Genomic DNA, 17,467 nt, shown 5'->3' on the forward strand with positions numbered 1-17,467 from the left:
TGCACTAGCCAAAACGACTTGCTCCCAGATGTACCACTCAAACACAGTTCTTTATTTATCCACCTTATCTTCTTTTACTGATGTAATTTTGTAGCATGGCTGATCTTGTATATATCCCTGCTTTGCCCTGTCAAATATCTTCATTCAATCCTTGTCATTCGTTTTCCACTCCTGATCTGTCCCACATCAGAACTGTAGTTTGGTGCATGATAATCCCCTGGGATCACCGTGCTGGGATAGAGAACTTACCAAGCAATGCTTTGGCAAAGGGGAGACCAATTTCTGCCATTATAGATCACAGTAAAAGAAATGTACAAGAATTGGATGTTTAAGCCAGTAAGTAAAAATTACATCCAGATCTAAAGACGGGCTCCAAACTACCTAACAGTAATTTATTAAAATGACAGCTACTATAGTGCTGCATATCACAAAATGTGAAAAAATAGTCTATTTCCTAATTATGACTGTAGTCACCCTCACTCTGAGCCTGTATCAAGGGTAAAAAAATGCACTTAGTATTTTGAAAATTTCTGCAAGGCAAAGGCAGGTCTGTAAATCAGCAGTGACAACAAACCCCTTGCAAAGCACGTCGAGAGAAAGGTTGACCAAGACCTGAAGCTTCTTGGAAGAAGAATGACATCCTTAATTCTGGGAGCTCCTGAGCCTTTCGTAGCTCTTTTCCAGGTCAGAGGGAGCATGAAGCACTCCTAATAAGCAGCGCAGTGCACACCCCATCAGAGGGTGTGAAAGGGATGTGGTGCTCAGCTGGAGCACTGCTACGCTGATTCATGGGGTGGTCCTACAGCTTCATAGCCAGAGCTAGTTTTAACTCACCTGACAAGCAGAGGGTGAGCTTTTGTGTAACCTCTTGAGCTTTAGGCCAACTGCAAAGCAGCAAATCCATGAACCTGCAGCTCTGAGGTTAGTAGCAACTCTGGCGGAATGACTACCTCAGTTTTAACAGTGCTTGAAGCACAAGTGCCTAGTGACACAAAGTTCACACTCCTGTACTCAGCAAGAGCTGCTGTAATTGTTTGGATTGTAAAACATAGTTTGTAAGTGTGATTTCAAGAACAAGGAAAATAATTTCAGTGCCTGATTGCCTTTTTGAGTAAAAGTGATGATGATACTTACACTTAAAAGTCCTCAAGTCTTTTGCTTTTACTAGAAAGTAGAAAAGGGAATAGAGTTATCAAAATAAACATTCTTAAATCAAAGGAACTCTTCTTCACTTTGCCTGAAGGATGCTCCCAGTGAGACGACTTCTTAGGCTATGCTATTCCTAGCAGTGTCTGACAGTACAAGATATTCCCTTTTCTGACCTATTTTGCCCATTTTGATTCTTTCAGAGTTGCTTTGCAATGACAACATTAACATTTGACTGCGTATGTTTAGGGTATGTCTGCACAGCATCATTCTGCGCTACATGAGCTGGCAACAAGCGCACTGGCTCTGAAGCCATAAATGTTGGAACTATAGTACAACATTTCACCAAATTAACATACTACTGCTGTGAGAAGTGAGTGACTACCAAGGTGCTTGACATGGTGCCATGCAGATCCATATTTTGATACTGAGGTAAGCTATGTTTTGGACATTATACCTCTTACATCCAGTTGATACTGTCCTACCATTAATACACTTTCTATCCCTGATTGTGCATTCTAATCAAAGAATTTCAGGTTATTTCAAGCTGGAAGGGACCTCAGGAAGTCTCAGTGGCTGCTGTTGAAGTTTTTCTGTTCTGTCTTCTACCAAAGGGCCCCAAACGTGGATGCTGTATTCTAGACTGGTCCTAATGAATGCTGAGTAAAGGGGGATAATAATTTCCCCTCAATCTACTGGCTATGCTCCCATTAATGCAGTTGAAATTACTTCACCCAAATAAATGTTAAGTAAAGAAAATGAACCTCCCTTAAACTACAACCAGTCAATGATTTTTAGACTGTTTTTATTACTGATGACAGATTATGTCATTTTCAGTTTATTTTTTCTGGTACAGTTTTGGAACAGAATTCACATAGAAAGGGTATTTTCTTTTCTGTTCTGTCACTATCTACAGCAAATGTCATTTTTTGTTCATTGCTGTTCTTCTAAACTTAGGATTTGGGTGCTCTTTGGGATCACTGAAATTCAATGCAGTTATTATTTGAATAAATTCGCTTGTCATTTCCACAGCGGACTGTCATTTTCCTTCACTACTGGAGATGTTCAACTGAGGTTCAACAGTGGCTACCTATGTAGGTTGGGGAGAAAGAAAAGTACCACAAGAACATGTTGCAGGCTAGGAAGCAAAGCAGGATCTTGAACCTGGGTCTGTTTTCTTCAGCAGAATATACCAGTCACAGAACTTTTGGTTGCTTGGGCATTTTCTTTCTCTTCTTCTCTTCTTTCCCTCTCCATCTCCCCCAACCACAAACCCTATCTCTGAAATAATTTTCTTGAAAAATTCATGACCGACTTAACTGATTAATATGTATGTCTCTCAATGTCCTCTATGGACTATTTTTTTTCCTGTCTGATCTTCTGCAAAGAACTTCCAGTTGGCTATTATATCAAATAAAGCGAAAACTTGGAATCCCAAGAGCCTAATTATCCATGGTTTTGTTACAATATTAATTCTGGCAATCATGGAATTCTAAAATTCAGCTGAGGTAATATGAAAAGCAACTCTTTTAATAACTGCATGATCATGAAATACTGCAAAGAAGTTTTCTGACATCATTTTCTATTGTGAGATATGGCTTTCCCAGTACTGTCTTAGTTGCTTTTCTGTTATGAATTTAGAAGAGTGAAGTTTGGCCCTAAAAGTTGAAATTGTGCTTTTATTTCCTGAGGAACCAGTTTTGGGCAAAGATAATTTCCTTCAAAACATGTTTTGATTGCAGTGAAAGTACTGAATTAGACTGCAACTTTCAAAATGACAAATGTTCTCACTTGGTTTTTCAGCAGTGGTTAGCATTCACATTTTCAGATGGATTTGGTGGGAGGTGTCTCTCAACATAAAGCCTTTTATTCTTCCTCCTTCCAATGGGATCAGTTCTTGGTTAAATGTCATTTGAAACACCCAAGGGTGCCCCTGTGCCTGCAGCTGCCACTACCAAAGGGTCTGAGTTTCCTGTATGTCCTATGTCACATCTGCCTAGATGTACCCAGGACATCTCAAATGGCACTAGATGCCTATATTAAAGCAATAAAGTTGAGCCCCAGCAAACATTACTTTTCTGGACAGAAGGTGAACTATAATTATTAAGATCTTGCCACTATATACATCATCTCCCTGTACTCAACTGAAACTTTTATACTATCTATACTCCAGGCAGTTAAAAAATCAACCTCTCTGCACCTGTGTCTAACCAGTTTTCCCATTTTCCAGTTGCTTCTGCAGTGCCCTAACGGGACAGCTGCTGTCACGGGGTTTGCTGTGATCTTAGCTTTTATTTCAACTTCCCGAACTTCAGTGTGATTAAAAAAAATTTTAAAAAAGTATAATTCAGCTGTGTGTGGGGGAATAATTTATCACATAACCCTATTGGTTACCTTCAGAGTGTGTCTTTGGGATATAGGAACAGAAAAAATCTACTTTGTGGGTGAATCCTGTCATACTCTGAGAGACAAATAAGTGTGTGAAGCACAGACCTCAGAGGTCACAAAAACATTTGGTTTTGTCCAAGACACAACAGACAAACAAATGGTGCCCCTAGAAGCAACATTGAGAGTCTCTTCAGGTTTAACCTCTGCAGCGATTAACTAGCACGTCAGGTTTTAATTAGTTAGTTTTTTTTTTTTTTTAATTTGGGGCAAACTTGGAAAAATATAAGCTGAAAAATGTGATTTCCTTACTTATTGTGGACCCAGATTCGGGCCTGTTCAGGGAACTGATGATAACAAAGCCAAAGCCTTCATTCTCCTTGCGGTGGATCACCACATCACTGGTTTGCAGGCTGTGAGAAGTGAAGCCCTCAGGGGGTGTAGCATTGCTGCTAGAGACAGCGTGGTTACTGTTAGCATAAGTAGCGTAGTCACTTCTTGGAGAACTGTGGTGCGTGGACACTGAGCCTGGGCTTCTGCCGTTCTCTGGGCATGGTTCTCCTACAACATAAATCACACCAGTATTACATTACAGTCTGACTTGCTCAGTGGCTCTGTGACTTACAGTACATTTGCTAATGCAACATGAATACAGTTGACTGTCTATAGCCCAGACTACCACAAGTATTAAACTAGGAGCTGTAATAGATGCAGAGAGACAGGAATCTACACAATTATGCAAAACGTTCAAGGGCAATCAGATAAAGTGAGCCTGAACACTCAATGCTGAACTATCAACAAGAGAGGAAAGGAAAGTAAGAAACAGTGGCTACTTGGATTGCAAAAACATTAACAAGCACTGTTCCCTTGTCTGCTGGTTGATCTGTCATCCAGAGGAAAATGTGACCGACTAATCCAATATAAAATTATTTGTGTTTGGATTAAAAGAATTTAAGCAGGCAGCTAACATAGAGTAATTAGGATTAGCTGCATAATGTTCTTCTTACAAGCTGATTAGCATGCTCAAAAGATGTTGATGGAATAGAGCAGTTATACAATGAAAAATAATCACAAATAGTTTTACTGTGGGTGTCATGACAGAAGCAGTGGTCATTTAAAGGTTTGAAGATGCTCTCGTGTGGTGAGTTAGGGCAGAGGTGAAAATGGTGTCCATCCACACTTCAGTATTGCTTTATAGTAACAAGAACAGGGAACAAGTTAAATCTTGTGGGATTACACACTTTTTTAGTACAGGCATTTTGGCAATTGAAAACAGCAAAGTTACACTTCCAGATGGGAAAAAAGATTTATATTCCTTGCAGATATAAGTTGTTTACACAAATCAGCATTTATTGACAGTTTTAATACAGAACTTTCAGATGAATGTAAGTAATATGTTTTCTGTTCAAAGCAATGAGAGTGGCAGAATCATTCTACTGAACATGTGAAGAGTTTACACATACACACATACATCCTAGGAAGAGAGATTGCAAATTAGACCTTCAGTGTGTATATATTAATAAAATAAACATCATCCAAGGACAAGCTGTTGTTTTCTCAGTCAGGTGTGTCCTTTAGCAGTCCTTCTGCAACTATGAAATAAAGTGATTAGAGAGAATAAAGAGGAAGAAAAACAAACTATTATTATACTCCTGCATTAGAATTGAAAATCTCCAAGAATTACTGAACCAAATCTGCAACTAAATGCCATAGTCAGTGACAAGAGAGATCTCATTTTCTGGCTGTCATGTTTCAGAAAGCTCAATATTGTTTATATCAGTATGGCTGCAACAGAAAGGAAATTGTCTTACCCTGCAGAATGACCAAGAGCTGGCTTGGCCATAAAAGAATGCAACTGAATGCCATTAAGTATAGGAAAAGAAAGATAAAGGAGGAAAAGTTTAAATGGCTATTTGATTGCCAGCTGTGCAATAGATATTCATCAGAAAAATTACATTTTGCTTCTGCCTGTGAAAAAATGGCATTTTAATCCACATTGTTCTGGATGCCACATTTTCCTAATCAAATTGTTTTCCAGAGCCTGTGAAAGGTGATTTTCTGTTCCAGATCTGGGTAAGTGTCTGTGCAAAATGGTGATTCCAGTCAAGGGCTGAGATAGATATGTACATCATCTATCAGGCAGGTAAGGAAAGCCCCATACCCCTCTGTTGTATACGTTCACGTTAGTGAGAAATTCACAAAAAAGCAATTGGCTTGATGTGTTAGTATAGCATTTTTCAGTCATGCCCAACATCAGTCATTTTAAAATGTTTCCACAAAGCTTATGTTGTAGTACACCAAATTAAAATCCTGTTCAGCTCCTGAAATGCTTAAACATTAATGAGTTACACACTATACTCCCCGGTGTGGCACTCTTAAGGCCCAAGAATAACTCCAGGTGTTTTACCAGCTTGCTTCATTTTCTGTGCCAGGAGACCAGAGTGTCTAATAGACCCTTTTATTTAATATTTAACAAGCAGCAGCAAAGGCTGGCATCCATTCTGTGCTAGCCCTCTTGCTAATTTTGCCTGCAGTCTGTACAGCTGGCTGACCCGGGAAAGGTGCTAATCACAAGCACTCGGCGGATTACCTTGGTTATTGGCCATTTTCCTAGCGCTGGGGGAGCTGCGAGGGGGCGTCGCGCCGGGCGGAGGGGGACCTTTCTGGCTGGAGGACTCTGGAGTCAGTAACAGAAGAAAGTCAGTCCCGCGAGAGTGCGGCTGGCAGGGAGCTGCGGTGCCGCAGTGGGAGGGGGACTGTGAAGACGAAGGTGAGTGGGAGGGCGGCTTTTTGGCAGGGGAGCGAAGGGGAATGGCGCAGGCAACGACAGCGGATCTAGGGCACAGGGAGGCAGAAGACAGGACAGGCTGGGAACGTGGTTTTGCTCATTTCTGGTGCCTCAGTGAAGTGTACTCACCACAAATGTTTCAAAAGTTCTTAAATAAATGTCTTTCCTTGAGTAAGCAAAGGTTGAAATGGAACAGCAGCAAATTCTCCCATGAAAGCATTAACAGATGCCGCCACACATTTTCTCAGGTTCCAGTGTTTTCCAGTAATTGAGACCAAGCTAGTCTAAAGGTTTAATTTACTTCAAATTCTTCACAAAGTTTTAGGTTTATTTTCTGAATGAGTCTGCTTGAAGGGAGGATCCGGCCCTGTTCCTAGGAGCCGCTTGTGGCATACAGAAGGTTTTCAGCCAGCTTGCATTGCAGTTGGGGGGGAAAATTCCAGGTGACATCAGTGAGACCAGAAATGGGCTTTTAACACATACAAGAGTGAAATGAGTTCCCGACCCAAACAGTTAACAATCTTTGAGCCTTTCTCTGATTGCTTATTGACACAGTCAGCTTTAACTTAGGTGAACGTTTTGTCCCAAAAGTGGACTAGAGGAGACAGCACAGACCAAGACAGCATGGAACAAATCCAGAGCACTCATGATCACCACACCGGGGTTGCCAAGATTGTTTCCACTTCCAAAGGAAACAACACTCAGCTGTAGTGATTTTGTCACAGAAACAAGGGACACATATTTACAATCATTCTTTCCCCAAAATGACACAAGCATTCATTTTGATTTAAATTTTCTCATTTTGTTTAAAACAGCACCTGTTTGTGCTGCCAGCATTGAGATCTGTTTTTCCTTTCACCTTTCCCAGCCTTCACTCACCTGTGGGTAGCACCTTCCTCCTCACAGTAAGATTCACTTGCCCATTTCGGGCAGCGTTATGCATAAGATCAATCACATATCGGTGGGTTTTGCCGGCCACTGGAATTCCATCTACATACACCAGCTCATCACCAGGATGGAGACGACCATCTCGGTCTGCTGAGCCCATGGCAATTACTGCTCCGATGAGAATCTAGGCATCAAAGAAACAAAATCCTGTCATATATACACTGAGCCTCCAATTTAGTGCCATGAGTGTTGCAGTGATTTTCCTTTTCTTTTGAAATGAAGCTAGTGGTTCAGTGCGGGTGAAGAGATCTGTGTGTGTCTGAAAGCTGTGCTCCTCCTCTGTGGGTATGATTGAAAGATGTTTCCTACCTGCTTAGGAGTGATACACTTGAGAATCCTGATCTAAGGATATCTTGGTATCTTCAAATCAAGACAATCTGTCTATAAGGAGTGTTGAGTTTATATAGACTACATCATGCAGAAGATCTAAACAGATTAATTCCATGTAAGGGTCCTTTTGATGTAAATTAGTTAGTCTGCATATTTCTTATCAAAGGTTCCTCACTGCTGGGTGATTTAAGCACCTGGAGTAATACACTTGAGGTCAGTAGTGGAGTCCCACTACACGGAGTTTGCTTTGGGACTTTGGAAAATAAGTGTTATATCAAATGTTGTTACTCATAATGAAAAATTGCTCAGGTAGTGGTTGATTAACAAAATGGAAAAAGAGAAAAAATGTTAGCTTACTCTGGGCAGATGTTGTTTTCCCAATTCGATATTTAAATGTAATTTGTATGGGACATATGAACTAGTAAAAAATCTGTTCAAAACCTTTTAATGACTTTCTCCACTTTCTATGCACATAAATTCACATAATTTATTAGAAAAAGACATATATATTTTCCCTGTGGAATAACTGGTAGAACAGTTGAGATTGATTCAAACAAAACCTGCTTTCTTTGAAAGAATATTAAAGCATTCACAGAGCGTGTTCCAAATTTTCCTTTCTCTTGTTCAGTGTGAGAGTGAGCACAGAATGATGGATATGACATGCCATGTGACAATCTGCTTTGAATAATAAAAGATAAAAGCTATCAAGTATTGCTTTTCACGATGAACTGCAAAGGCTAGATGTGGTAGTCACACAGGTGGTCTTGTGTGTTTTTGTGGTCTTAGCTGCAGAGTTGCAAGTATCCCAGCAGAGTGTTTAAATGAAACTCCATGTGGAGCCTGGAGAATTTTTCCCTAGTTTCTAGCTCCCTTTGGCTCACTTTTGCTTTCAAGACTTAGCAAAGAGAGAACACGATGTGGCATTTTCCTGCTTCCTGGTGTTAAGCAGTGCCAGGCTGAGTTGCCAGAGAGACTCTTTCAGGTTCTCCATTCTGTTCTTCAAATAGTGAAAGAATATACCTCAAAGCTTTGGAAAATACTTTGTGCAAAATCCAACTATGAAATATGTATTTATGCTCCTTTACTGGACAGGAGAAAAGCTGTCCAAAGCTATGTTTAGCTAGGTCTCCACAAAGTATTCTCAAAACCTTTACATTTGGGCATCTCATATGAGTAAGAATTTTGTCCTAGTTATCTTGGGAAGAGATGGGTGATAACCCCCTGCAGCTTGGAAGATTGTAGGGACTGCCTTCCTCCTTTGGTTTTATTGAGCATTTGCAGTTTCTTTATAATTGTCTGCCAAAGGATTGAACAATTTGTGCATTTTTAACCTTTGGAGAAACACAAGTGCAGCTCATAGCATGGTAGGTCACCACTATCTACAGCAAAGTGCTAAAACTCTTTCCTGTTTTGACTAAGTAACTACTGCTGACATTTCACATGTCCACAGTGGAATGTGATTGTGTTCCTCATCTCAGTGGTGGAACTGACTCCTAACATAAGCAGCATAGTCCTACTTTAAAGACTTCAGGCAGGTGTGTTAGGCAAGATGATGGCCACCATATCTGTTACTGAGTATATTTAATATCAAGAACAACTTAATTTTCCTTCTTTTTAATTTTCTGTGTCTGAATTTGTTTCTTATCCAGTATCAGCACGGCTGAGTAGTTTCCATAATAGTTATAAATTGTACAAGCAAAACACAAATTGGAAAAATATTTATCAGGTTTATATTACCTCTGTAATGCAGTTTCATACTCGCATGAGATTGCTTTGAATGTGTGAGGAAAAGGATGATGACATGTAGGCAATAAAGTGTGTGTTGTAGAGAAAAGGGACAGTTTCACCTATTGTTTGAGATTAAACCTGAGAAATGCTGGGATTAGGAATATCGTGACAGAATATAATCTGAAATTGAAGGCTGAGTCTATCAACTCATACATGTTAATCTGTTTTGATACTGAGTTTCTTTGTGATTCTTGGTAATTATTTGACTGTGTTTCAGTTTCTCTGAATATAAAACAGTAGCTTCACTGGCACATAGTAAAATTTAAGTAATACACATAAAAGGTGTGATTCATCTCACCTAATTTTAAGTGTCTGTGATGTTTAAATCCAAGCTAACCATCTGAACTCTCTAATCACTGCTAAAAATAGGAGTTCCTAAGGCATGGTCTGCATTATCCTAGCGTTTTGCTCTGTGGACATCTGTTATGTCTTAGAAATGCCTGTTTCTTGGCACTGATCATAAAAGGAATATAGACATACATCTTGCAGGCATTTGTGAGAAGAATCCTAGTCAATCTGTGTTGAAAAGGTGAAACTCTTAGTGTAGTTATGTATATGTTCCTGTGATTTTGAGTTTGAGCTGCAGAAATGTATCTAAAATACTTCGCTTTGGGACAACAATTTGCAACTTCAGTAAAGTTCTAATTTACGTATATTTGCAACCTTTCAGCGATATTATAATTCATTGTAATAGAGTCAGACTAACTCCTCAAGTTACTGGGAGATGTGATAAATACCTGTGGAGTTATGATCTCATGAGATTTGAGAGATGATTGGAACTGGCCCAACCCAGTCTTGATATTTGAAATTTCTCAATAAATTTAAGTCTTTCCTCTGGAAAACATCTTTATGCTTACAAATACAAAAAGTGGGAGTAGTCCAGCAGCACTTTCTCTCTCTAAGATGCCAGATAGCTGATATAACTAGAAGGAAAATAAGCTATAGTCCCTCTATAGTGTCAGTATTATCCTTCTAAAAAAACTTTATGCAGATTCTACATCTTTGGAAAACTTACTGCCTTATGCTGAAGAATCCATATTTGTTTTTAGAAACAAAACCACAAAGACAAAAGGCAATGAGTTTCCTTTTGTTCCCTGTTACCTGACTGCACAGCAGGAGAGCTGAAACAAACATTTCAAAGCATCTCAGTTCTCATTTCATAGGAAATGCAGGAGTTTGGAGGACAGACAGAAACTGCCTCTCCTTTTCTTGAGGTGAAAGGAATGGGAGGCTGCAGGTGGGCTGTCTATGGGGAAGTAAGAAGGCAGTGGAGGAGAGAAAACAGATAAGAAGTCTTGTATTTTGAATATAAAATAGATGGAAACTAAAAAAAAGTGGAGTACATCTGTCATCTTTATTAGTGATGAATTTGAGCAGTGAAAACAAGTACATGGGCAACAAAGCGGGAGTGAGAATTGAAAAGTTCAGCATTGCAACACCTACCTCTAAGGAGGTGCCTTTTTGTCTCATAGGATCCTCAGCCTCAAGCTAGGATCTTACTCATTCCTGAGGACTTTGAGACATGGTTTGTGGGGGGACATGAAGCCTGTTAGATTGATACATCTGGGGGAAAACTGCTTTTGTATTTGCAAGCCCTGAAATAGAGATAGCACCCTTGAGGCCAAGTTCAGGCTGAGAGCAATTGTTCAGCAGGACAGCGAAGTTTCTTAGAAGGTGGTTCACAGAAGGCAGCATTTTTGGTCCTGCTCTCCAAAAATAGCAAGGTGCTTATCTCTGCACTTGGTATCCAGCTATGACTCTTTGACAGTGAAGCCAGGTCAGTCCTTTGCTGAAAAGAAACTAGAAAGAGCTGCTTCCTCTGTGACAGTTCAGTGCATAATGCATGTAGCTGGGAGGCAAAAGACTCGTTTCCAAATTCCCACTATACTGGATTGTTGAGCAGAGACATAAATTCAGATCTCCCACAACTCTGCCATGTAATCTTAACCATCAGAATATTAGATATGCCAAACCAGTTTTCTTGCAATCCTTTGGGTTGAAATCATTCAACTTTATATAAATAATCAGATTTTAGATGAAGCATTTGAACTGCACTTTTCTCCAAACTGCAGAGCCAGTCAGACATTCAGTCTGTGACTACTTAATTATCCATTTGTAATGAAAAAAGTACTAAAGAAGACACCAAGACAGACTTTCCAGGAATACTGAGCAGCCTTATAGCCAGCAACACTTTCCTGAGAGGTGGGAAATGCCACTAGACACTATTGTCTGAAGCAGGTAGAGGGGTATTTTCAAATCTTCCACTAGTGCCAATTCTATGCGGGATAAAATGATAAAACGGGACATTTCCTCTAGCTCCTAACAGATTTCCTTTTTGGCTTCACCCAGTAGGTGAGCTTTGAGAACCCATACTGGCTGGGCCATCCAGAAAGAACAGGAAAAAATGCATAGCTGGAGAATGTGCAGATGATGACTCAGCAACCTCAATTTATGTGTGCTCGGACATGCTCCATGGAAGAAAGTCAGATGCTGGAGGGGCTTCAGGCCCACTGCAAGTGTAGATGATGAAACAGTGCTGTTTTGGAGTCCTGTACAGTTACACCTTATTTAGCTTTAAAAATCCATTCCAAAATAGTTATTCTAAAATAGGGTCTCCACATTTCGATCCGCATTTGAAGCACCTTTTTTACAATATAGTGCATTTGTTTCTTTTTACAGAAGGCATCAGTAAACTATTAATATTTATCACTACTTTTGACAGATGTTGACAATTTTAAAATAGAGGAGCTTCTTTGTTTCTCAGAGCCATGTGTTGGTTAATGTTAGTGCTTGAATGACAACTATATTATTCTGTATGAATTTGAATATGGCATATATAGATCTATCAATTAGTTATACATTATCTCAGGAATGTGGTAACACAGGACTCAGACTATGCATAGGGTTGTGATAGTAAAATGCTACCATTATCAGTTTGGGATTAGTCCTCGCTGACAAACCATAGTTACATCATTAAAGTTATTCTGACGGAGTACTAACTCTGCCTGCTCTCTCAAAATTTATAGTATTTATATACATCACTAGTTTATCAAAATGTGTACATATTTATTTTAAAAATTGTGTATATATTTTATTTTATATTTTATTTCACCTGCAATGAATCTTTGTTGGTTTTGTTACCTGTTATTTGGTTACAGGGATGTCTCCCTCCTAATGGTATAAAGCTACCATTTTTATGTCTGATGCATCACATGATGTTGTCATCTAACCTGGAACATGGACTACCATTCCCTGGTGGGACCTTCTGTGTTTCTGGAAAGAAACTGCATTGTCAACAGTATCTTTTAACCTTATGCATATATATAGTCTGCCTACATTGAACACAGTTATACATAGTGTTACATAACCTGATTTTTAAAATCTTCTGCTTAAACCAGGTTTTGAAAAGTCAAGATTAAAAGATGCCAGGTCATACTCTGCAGTAAAGGGCTGAGTGATGCACTGTTTCTGACTTAATACCTTCTGATTCTAATTAAATTTACTGTGACATCTTTTAGATGCTGACAACCTGAGAGTCCTGTCTTTTTCTGTGGATGAATAAAAAAAGCCATTTTACTTATAGCCTTAACATGGTGTTCATTTGGGTTCAGCTTTACACTGATTTTAGAGTTATGAAAAGGAAAGTCAGGAAGAAATAACTCACAGGCTGTCCAGGCTCATCTCCTCCCAGGATCCTGAAGCCAAACCCAGACTCCATTCTCCGAAGGTGAACATCGAGCTCCTTGTAATCGGGACCTGGTTTAAAGGGAAATCCCACTGAGCAAAGCATTTTGGCTTTGTCTTGAGAATTTGCACCATCTTCCCTCCCACCTTGTGTTCATTGCACATGACTAATGGCATCCTGGTTAGAGCTGGTGGAAACAAATGGGACACAATGTGTTGTACACAGACAAGGAGGAGACTTGAAAATGTAGGTATCTCTTGGAGGATGATTATGTTCAGTAGAATACACTAAACCAAGCTAGAACATATTCACAGGAAAACAGTACTGGAAAAGTCTGTCCAAAATAGAGGTTATAAAGATGCCTTCTTCCTACAACTGACTGCATAATGTACTGCTGTTCATCCACCTCTGGTATTTAATTTTTTTCCTTGCAGTTCATTAAAACCTACAGAGAATAAACTGAAATGGGAGATAGAGATACATAGAAAAATTATCAGTCCAACTTACAGAAGATGAATAATCACTACATTTTACTTCCACATAAGATATAAAGCAGTATGTCTTTTTATGTAATGTAGCTTTTAAGTACTCCACTTTCAGGTAATACCCTCAATAAAGAGTTTTGATGAAAGCTATCATTATAAGCCTTCAAGTCTTAGGGTTTAAACTGAAAGCTAACATCATTAACTTGAACTCCTTAATGCTACTCAATTAAAGTCTCAACAGCTTTATGAATCATTAAGATTGTGCTTCCATGTGCCTGCGTAACTTGCCTGTAAACATATATTCTGCCCTGGAATGTATCAGTACAGGAACATAGTTTTTTTATAAAAGTCAGTTTCTTATAAAAGTGTCTTTAGTTTAATTTGAAAGAACCAATTGTTTTGGGTCTTGATGCCCTCAAAATGCAAAAGAGAAATTTTGAATAGAATTTCACACAGTATAAAGTGAAACCGTAAGCAGTTAGAGGACTAAGAAGTTGTGTATTTTGACTATGGCTTTGTCTGCATGTTCAGAGATGTTTTAGGCTCATTACCTAAAGCAGGACAGTGATTAACGGGAATGGTCTTTTGTACAGATTACACTCTGGTCTATAAATTGTGACAGTTTTTGGACAGTGTCAGCTTGTTGCTAACCCCAACAGACAAAAAGGGATGAGTAGGTTTAGTTCAGCAAACTGTTCATAGTGTCTCCAGTTGTGCCTTGTTTCCTCAGGAGGGGAGGGACTACAGATGGCTAAACCACCATATTTCAGTGACTCTCATTTACAGATACCCCTCCAGAGCCATCAGTGGACACCTCATAAACTGTGGAGTTGGGCAGATCCCAGCTTTAGTCTGGGATTAAAGCCAATTCAGTTTCAGTCAGGTCTTGCAAAGACAGACACAGAACTACATGCAGTGGCTCTATACTATGACTGTGCAATAAAAGTCCTCTCTAGACACCAGCATAGTGCATTATTTCAGCAATGTATATGAGTGAGACTCAATCACAAATATTTCAACTGGTAAAATAAAAGTATTGCCTTTCCCTACCAACTTGCTTCTCATATATTTAGAAGACAAACCCAAATAGATCCTAACAGCTTGTTATCCTGACTTTTTTCAATTTATTTGATGTGTCTCAAATAAATAAATAAAAGAACAAATGAAGTGTGTGCATGTACATATGTTAACTTAATGCAAAGGTTGGTTCAAGTGCGAGAGGCAAAGGAATTTTAAGATGAAAGCGATACCTTATCTTTACCCGATTTGCAGTGCCTAAGTGTAACAAGGATGTGGCTTAGTACTAGGGAGAGGGTTTTGTAGATAGAGACAGTAGGATCACCATTTATAGCCCAGGTCTAACACTCAAAGGCACTGTTTTCAGCAGTCTGCCACAAACCAGGTACTACCTTTATTTGTGCACACATGAATGAATATGCACAATTGGGACTACATTAAGAAGGTATAAGAATGTCAGGTTGTGAAGAATACACGCTCTGGCACACTGGGATGAAAACACACCTGAAACACATACATTGACAAAGCTGATCCAAATCAATGTCGGCAGCAGACTCTAAAATAAGGGGTACTTTTTTTTTAAAGAGACTGTTTTTCTACCTGTTTAGAATGGAATAGATAAGGCAGGTTGACCATGAAAAGGTTTAGGTTAAAAATATTGTATATGGGCATACTTTACTATAAGCTCTAAGAGCATTTGGAAGCCTTTGGATTAACTGACTATGCCATCACAGAGCCTTCCTTCCCAAATAGCTGGAAGTCTACGGAGTCCATTCTCTGCCAACTCTTACCAGGCCACTGAAAACTGCTTTTAAAAACTAATGTTCTTTTCTGTCCCACCAAGCAAACAAAACATGGGACTGGAAACGATCCCCAGGTCATCTAGGCCAGATCCCTGTTACTGCAAGCCTCTGCAAACAAACAGCACATAGACCTGACAGGTAAAGACACAGGCAAAGAAGACACTGGTACCTGAGCTTGTTTGTGGCCTTTGTCACTAGATCACCTGCCTCATCCAGAATCTTCACTGATGCATTGCACCCCATGATTTTACTTACTTTTTCACAGTAATATCACACTATCTTCAGCAACTCATTAGTACACTTAAGACTGTTTCCACCACTGCTGTTGCTGGTTGTTTCAGCTTTCATGCTTGGTATGATAAGACTCAATTGGCTTCACTGACCAGCCCCCCCATTGGTCTGGAGACAACTACACCATAGCTACCTAAACTTACATGTCTGAATGTGGACCTAATTTCCACCCGTAGTTTTTGTGCTTAGGTCATTAATGAAAATAACACAGAAGACTTATTGCAAGGCTCTCCACTAATATTACCCTTTCAGTCCAGAAACTGTTCTTTTAATAGAATTGCTTATCTGTGTTCTAGCCAATCCTCTTTACATTTTGTGCTAACCACTGTTTTCTCCAGGCTAACATGGAAGTGCTTCAATCATAACTGGCATTTTGTAAAATGTTTAGTTGAAGTCTAGATTGATTAAGAATGCATCACTTGTTTGGTGTAAAAATTCAGTTACCACTTTACACAGAATCACAGAATCATCAAGGTTGGAAAGGACCTTGAAGATCATCTAGTCCAACCATTAACCTAACATTGACAGTTCCCAACTACACCATATCCCTCAGCGCTTAGTCTGACACAACCAACTTTTGATAAACTCCTTTTGCACTAGGTCTCAGTTTATCTCCATATGGGTAGTTAGTCTTTAATCAAAAATATGTTCTAAAGTCTTGCTGCTGCTGAGATCCCTTTTTGCCTTTTTCTGAAAGACAAGTAAGCTGTTCACTACTATGTGTTTTTACTACAGGAGCTCATGCTTGATAGATTTACTAAAAGCTCCTACTATTATGTGGCAGCAGTTTCAACATTCCTGAATGTACGTTGATCAAGTATTCTTACCCATGTAAGTGATTACATTTCATTTGATATTTCTACAGTGCCTGCTTCACTAGGATTCTGGTACTTTTTTTTCCCCTCATAAAGGATTGCTAGATATACTAAAATTTTGCCTTTTCTTGCTGGACCAGATTTTCAGTTGATCATAGAAAGAAAATTACCTATAATTACAGAAAAATGACGCTCCCGTGCCTTGCAATATACTGCAAACTGTTGGTTAATATAACCTCATTATGGAAAATGTGCCTTTTTTTTTTTTTTTCCTCTTGGTAAAGTAGATTAGCATCTTGTGGTTCATGCCAAGTAAGAATAGGTCTGCAGACATGGGAGTCAAGCCAAGATGGAATTAGCATAGTCTTTTGCACACCTTGTTTATCTTTCCAGTCAACTTAACACACCTGAATGTCCCATCTCCTACCAGTTTCATTGAAAGGAGAGTTTCAGCTTAAAGTCAATATTTCTTGTGGTATAATATGGGTATCCTGTGCAAGAATGACAATGTTCTCTGTTCTCCCTTGCCTCTTTACACATTTATATTAGAAAAAGAATTTTAGATTTGTCTGCTAGTATCTTCATTGTCTTTTTTATAGTTACAGCATTTTGTTTCCTCTTTTTCTATAAAGGAAAACTTTCTTAACTGATCATTTGGCCTAGAAGAGGAAAAAACCAAACAATTTACTTTGCTAGGTTATAAAACCAGCTGAGTCCCCCATGAATTTGAGAATGATATTGGACAAGGTGTGATCTGATCATTGCTGCACAGTGAGCACAGTAAAGAGCATGGGGAAATTCTGCTTTCTGGTTCCTGGACGACAGGGAATTTCTTAAATGTAAAGGTACCAGAATAGATTGTTACGAACAATTTTGAGACCTCATAGATGAACATGTGATTATCAGCTCTCAGCTACATTTTTGTGCTGTATTCATTTGAACTGCTAGGTGAATTACACATTGATAAGTGTAGATACAATTGTTTC

General features: G+C 39.1%; 1 protein-coding gene across 10 annotated transcripts in view; it reads right to left on the bottom strand.

The window, feature by feature from the left end:
- The window catches only part of MAGI2 (membrane associated guanylate kinase, WW and PDZ domain containing 2), a 763,796-nt gene that overhangs the window by 60,364 nt on the left and 685,965 nt on the right, over positions 1–17,467 (bottom strand). For 6 of the 10 annotated variants that reach the window (XM_074827887.1, XM_074827886.1, XM_074827895.1 and 3 more), the window contains 4 exons: positions 13,050–13,141; positions 7,199–7,391; positions 6,122–6,208; positions 3,844–4,092 (listed from right to left, as the gene is read on the bottom strand). In XM_074827887.1, coding sequence (XP_074683988.1) covers positions 3,844–4,092; positions 6,122–6,208; positions 7,199–7,391; positions 13,050–13,141 — 621 coding nt within the window. The remainder of the gene's footprint in view (positions 1–3,843; positions 4,093–6,121; positions 6,209–7,198; positions 7,392–13,049; positions 13,142–17,467) is intronic. The other 4 variants (XM_074827889.1, XM_074827888.1, XM_074827896.1 and 1 more) reach the window with 1 other exon arrangement.

This window comes from Strix aluco, chromosome 5 (genome assembly GCF_031877795.1).
Source record: "Strix aluco isolate bStrAlu1 chromosome 5, bStrAlu1.hap1, whole genome shotgun sequence".
Lineage (NCBI taxonomy): Eukaryota > Metazoa > Chordata > Aves > Strigiformes > Strigidae > Strix > Strix aluco.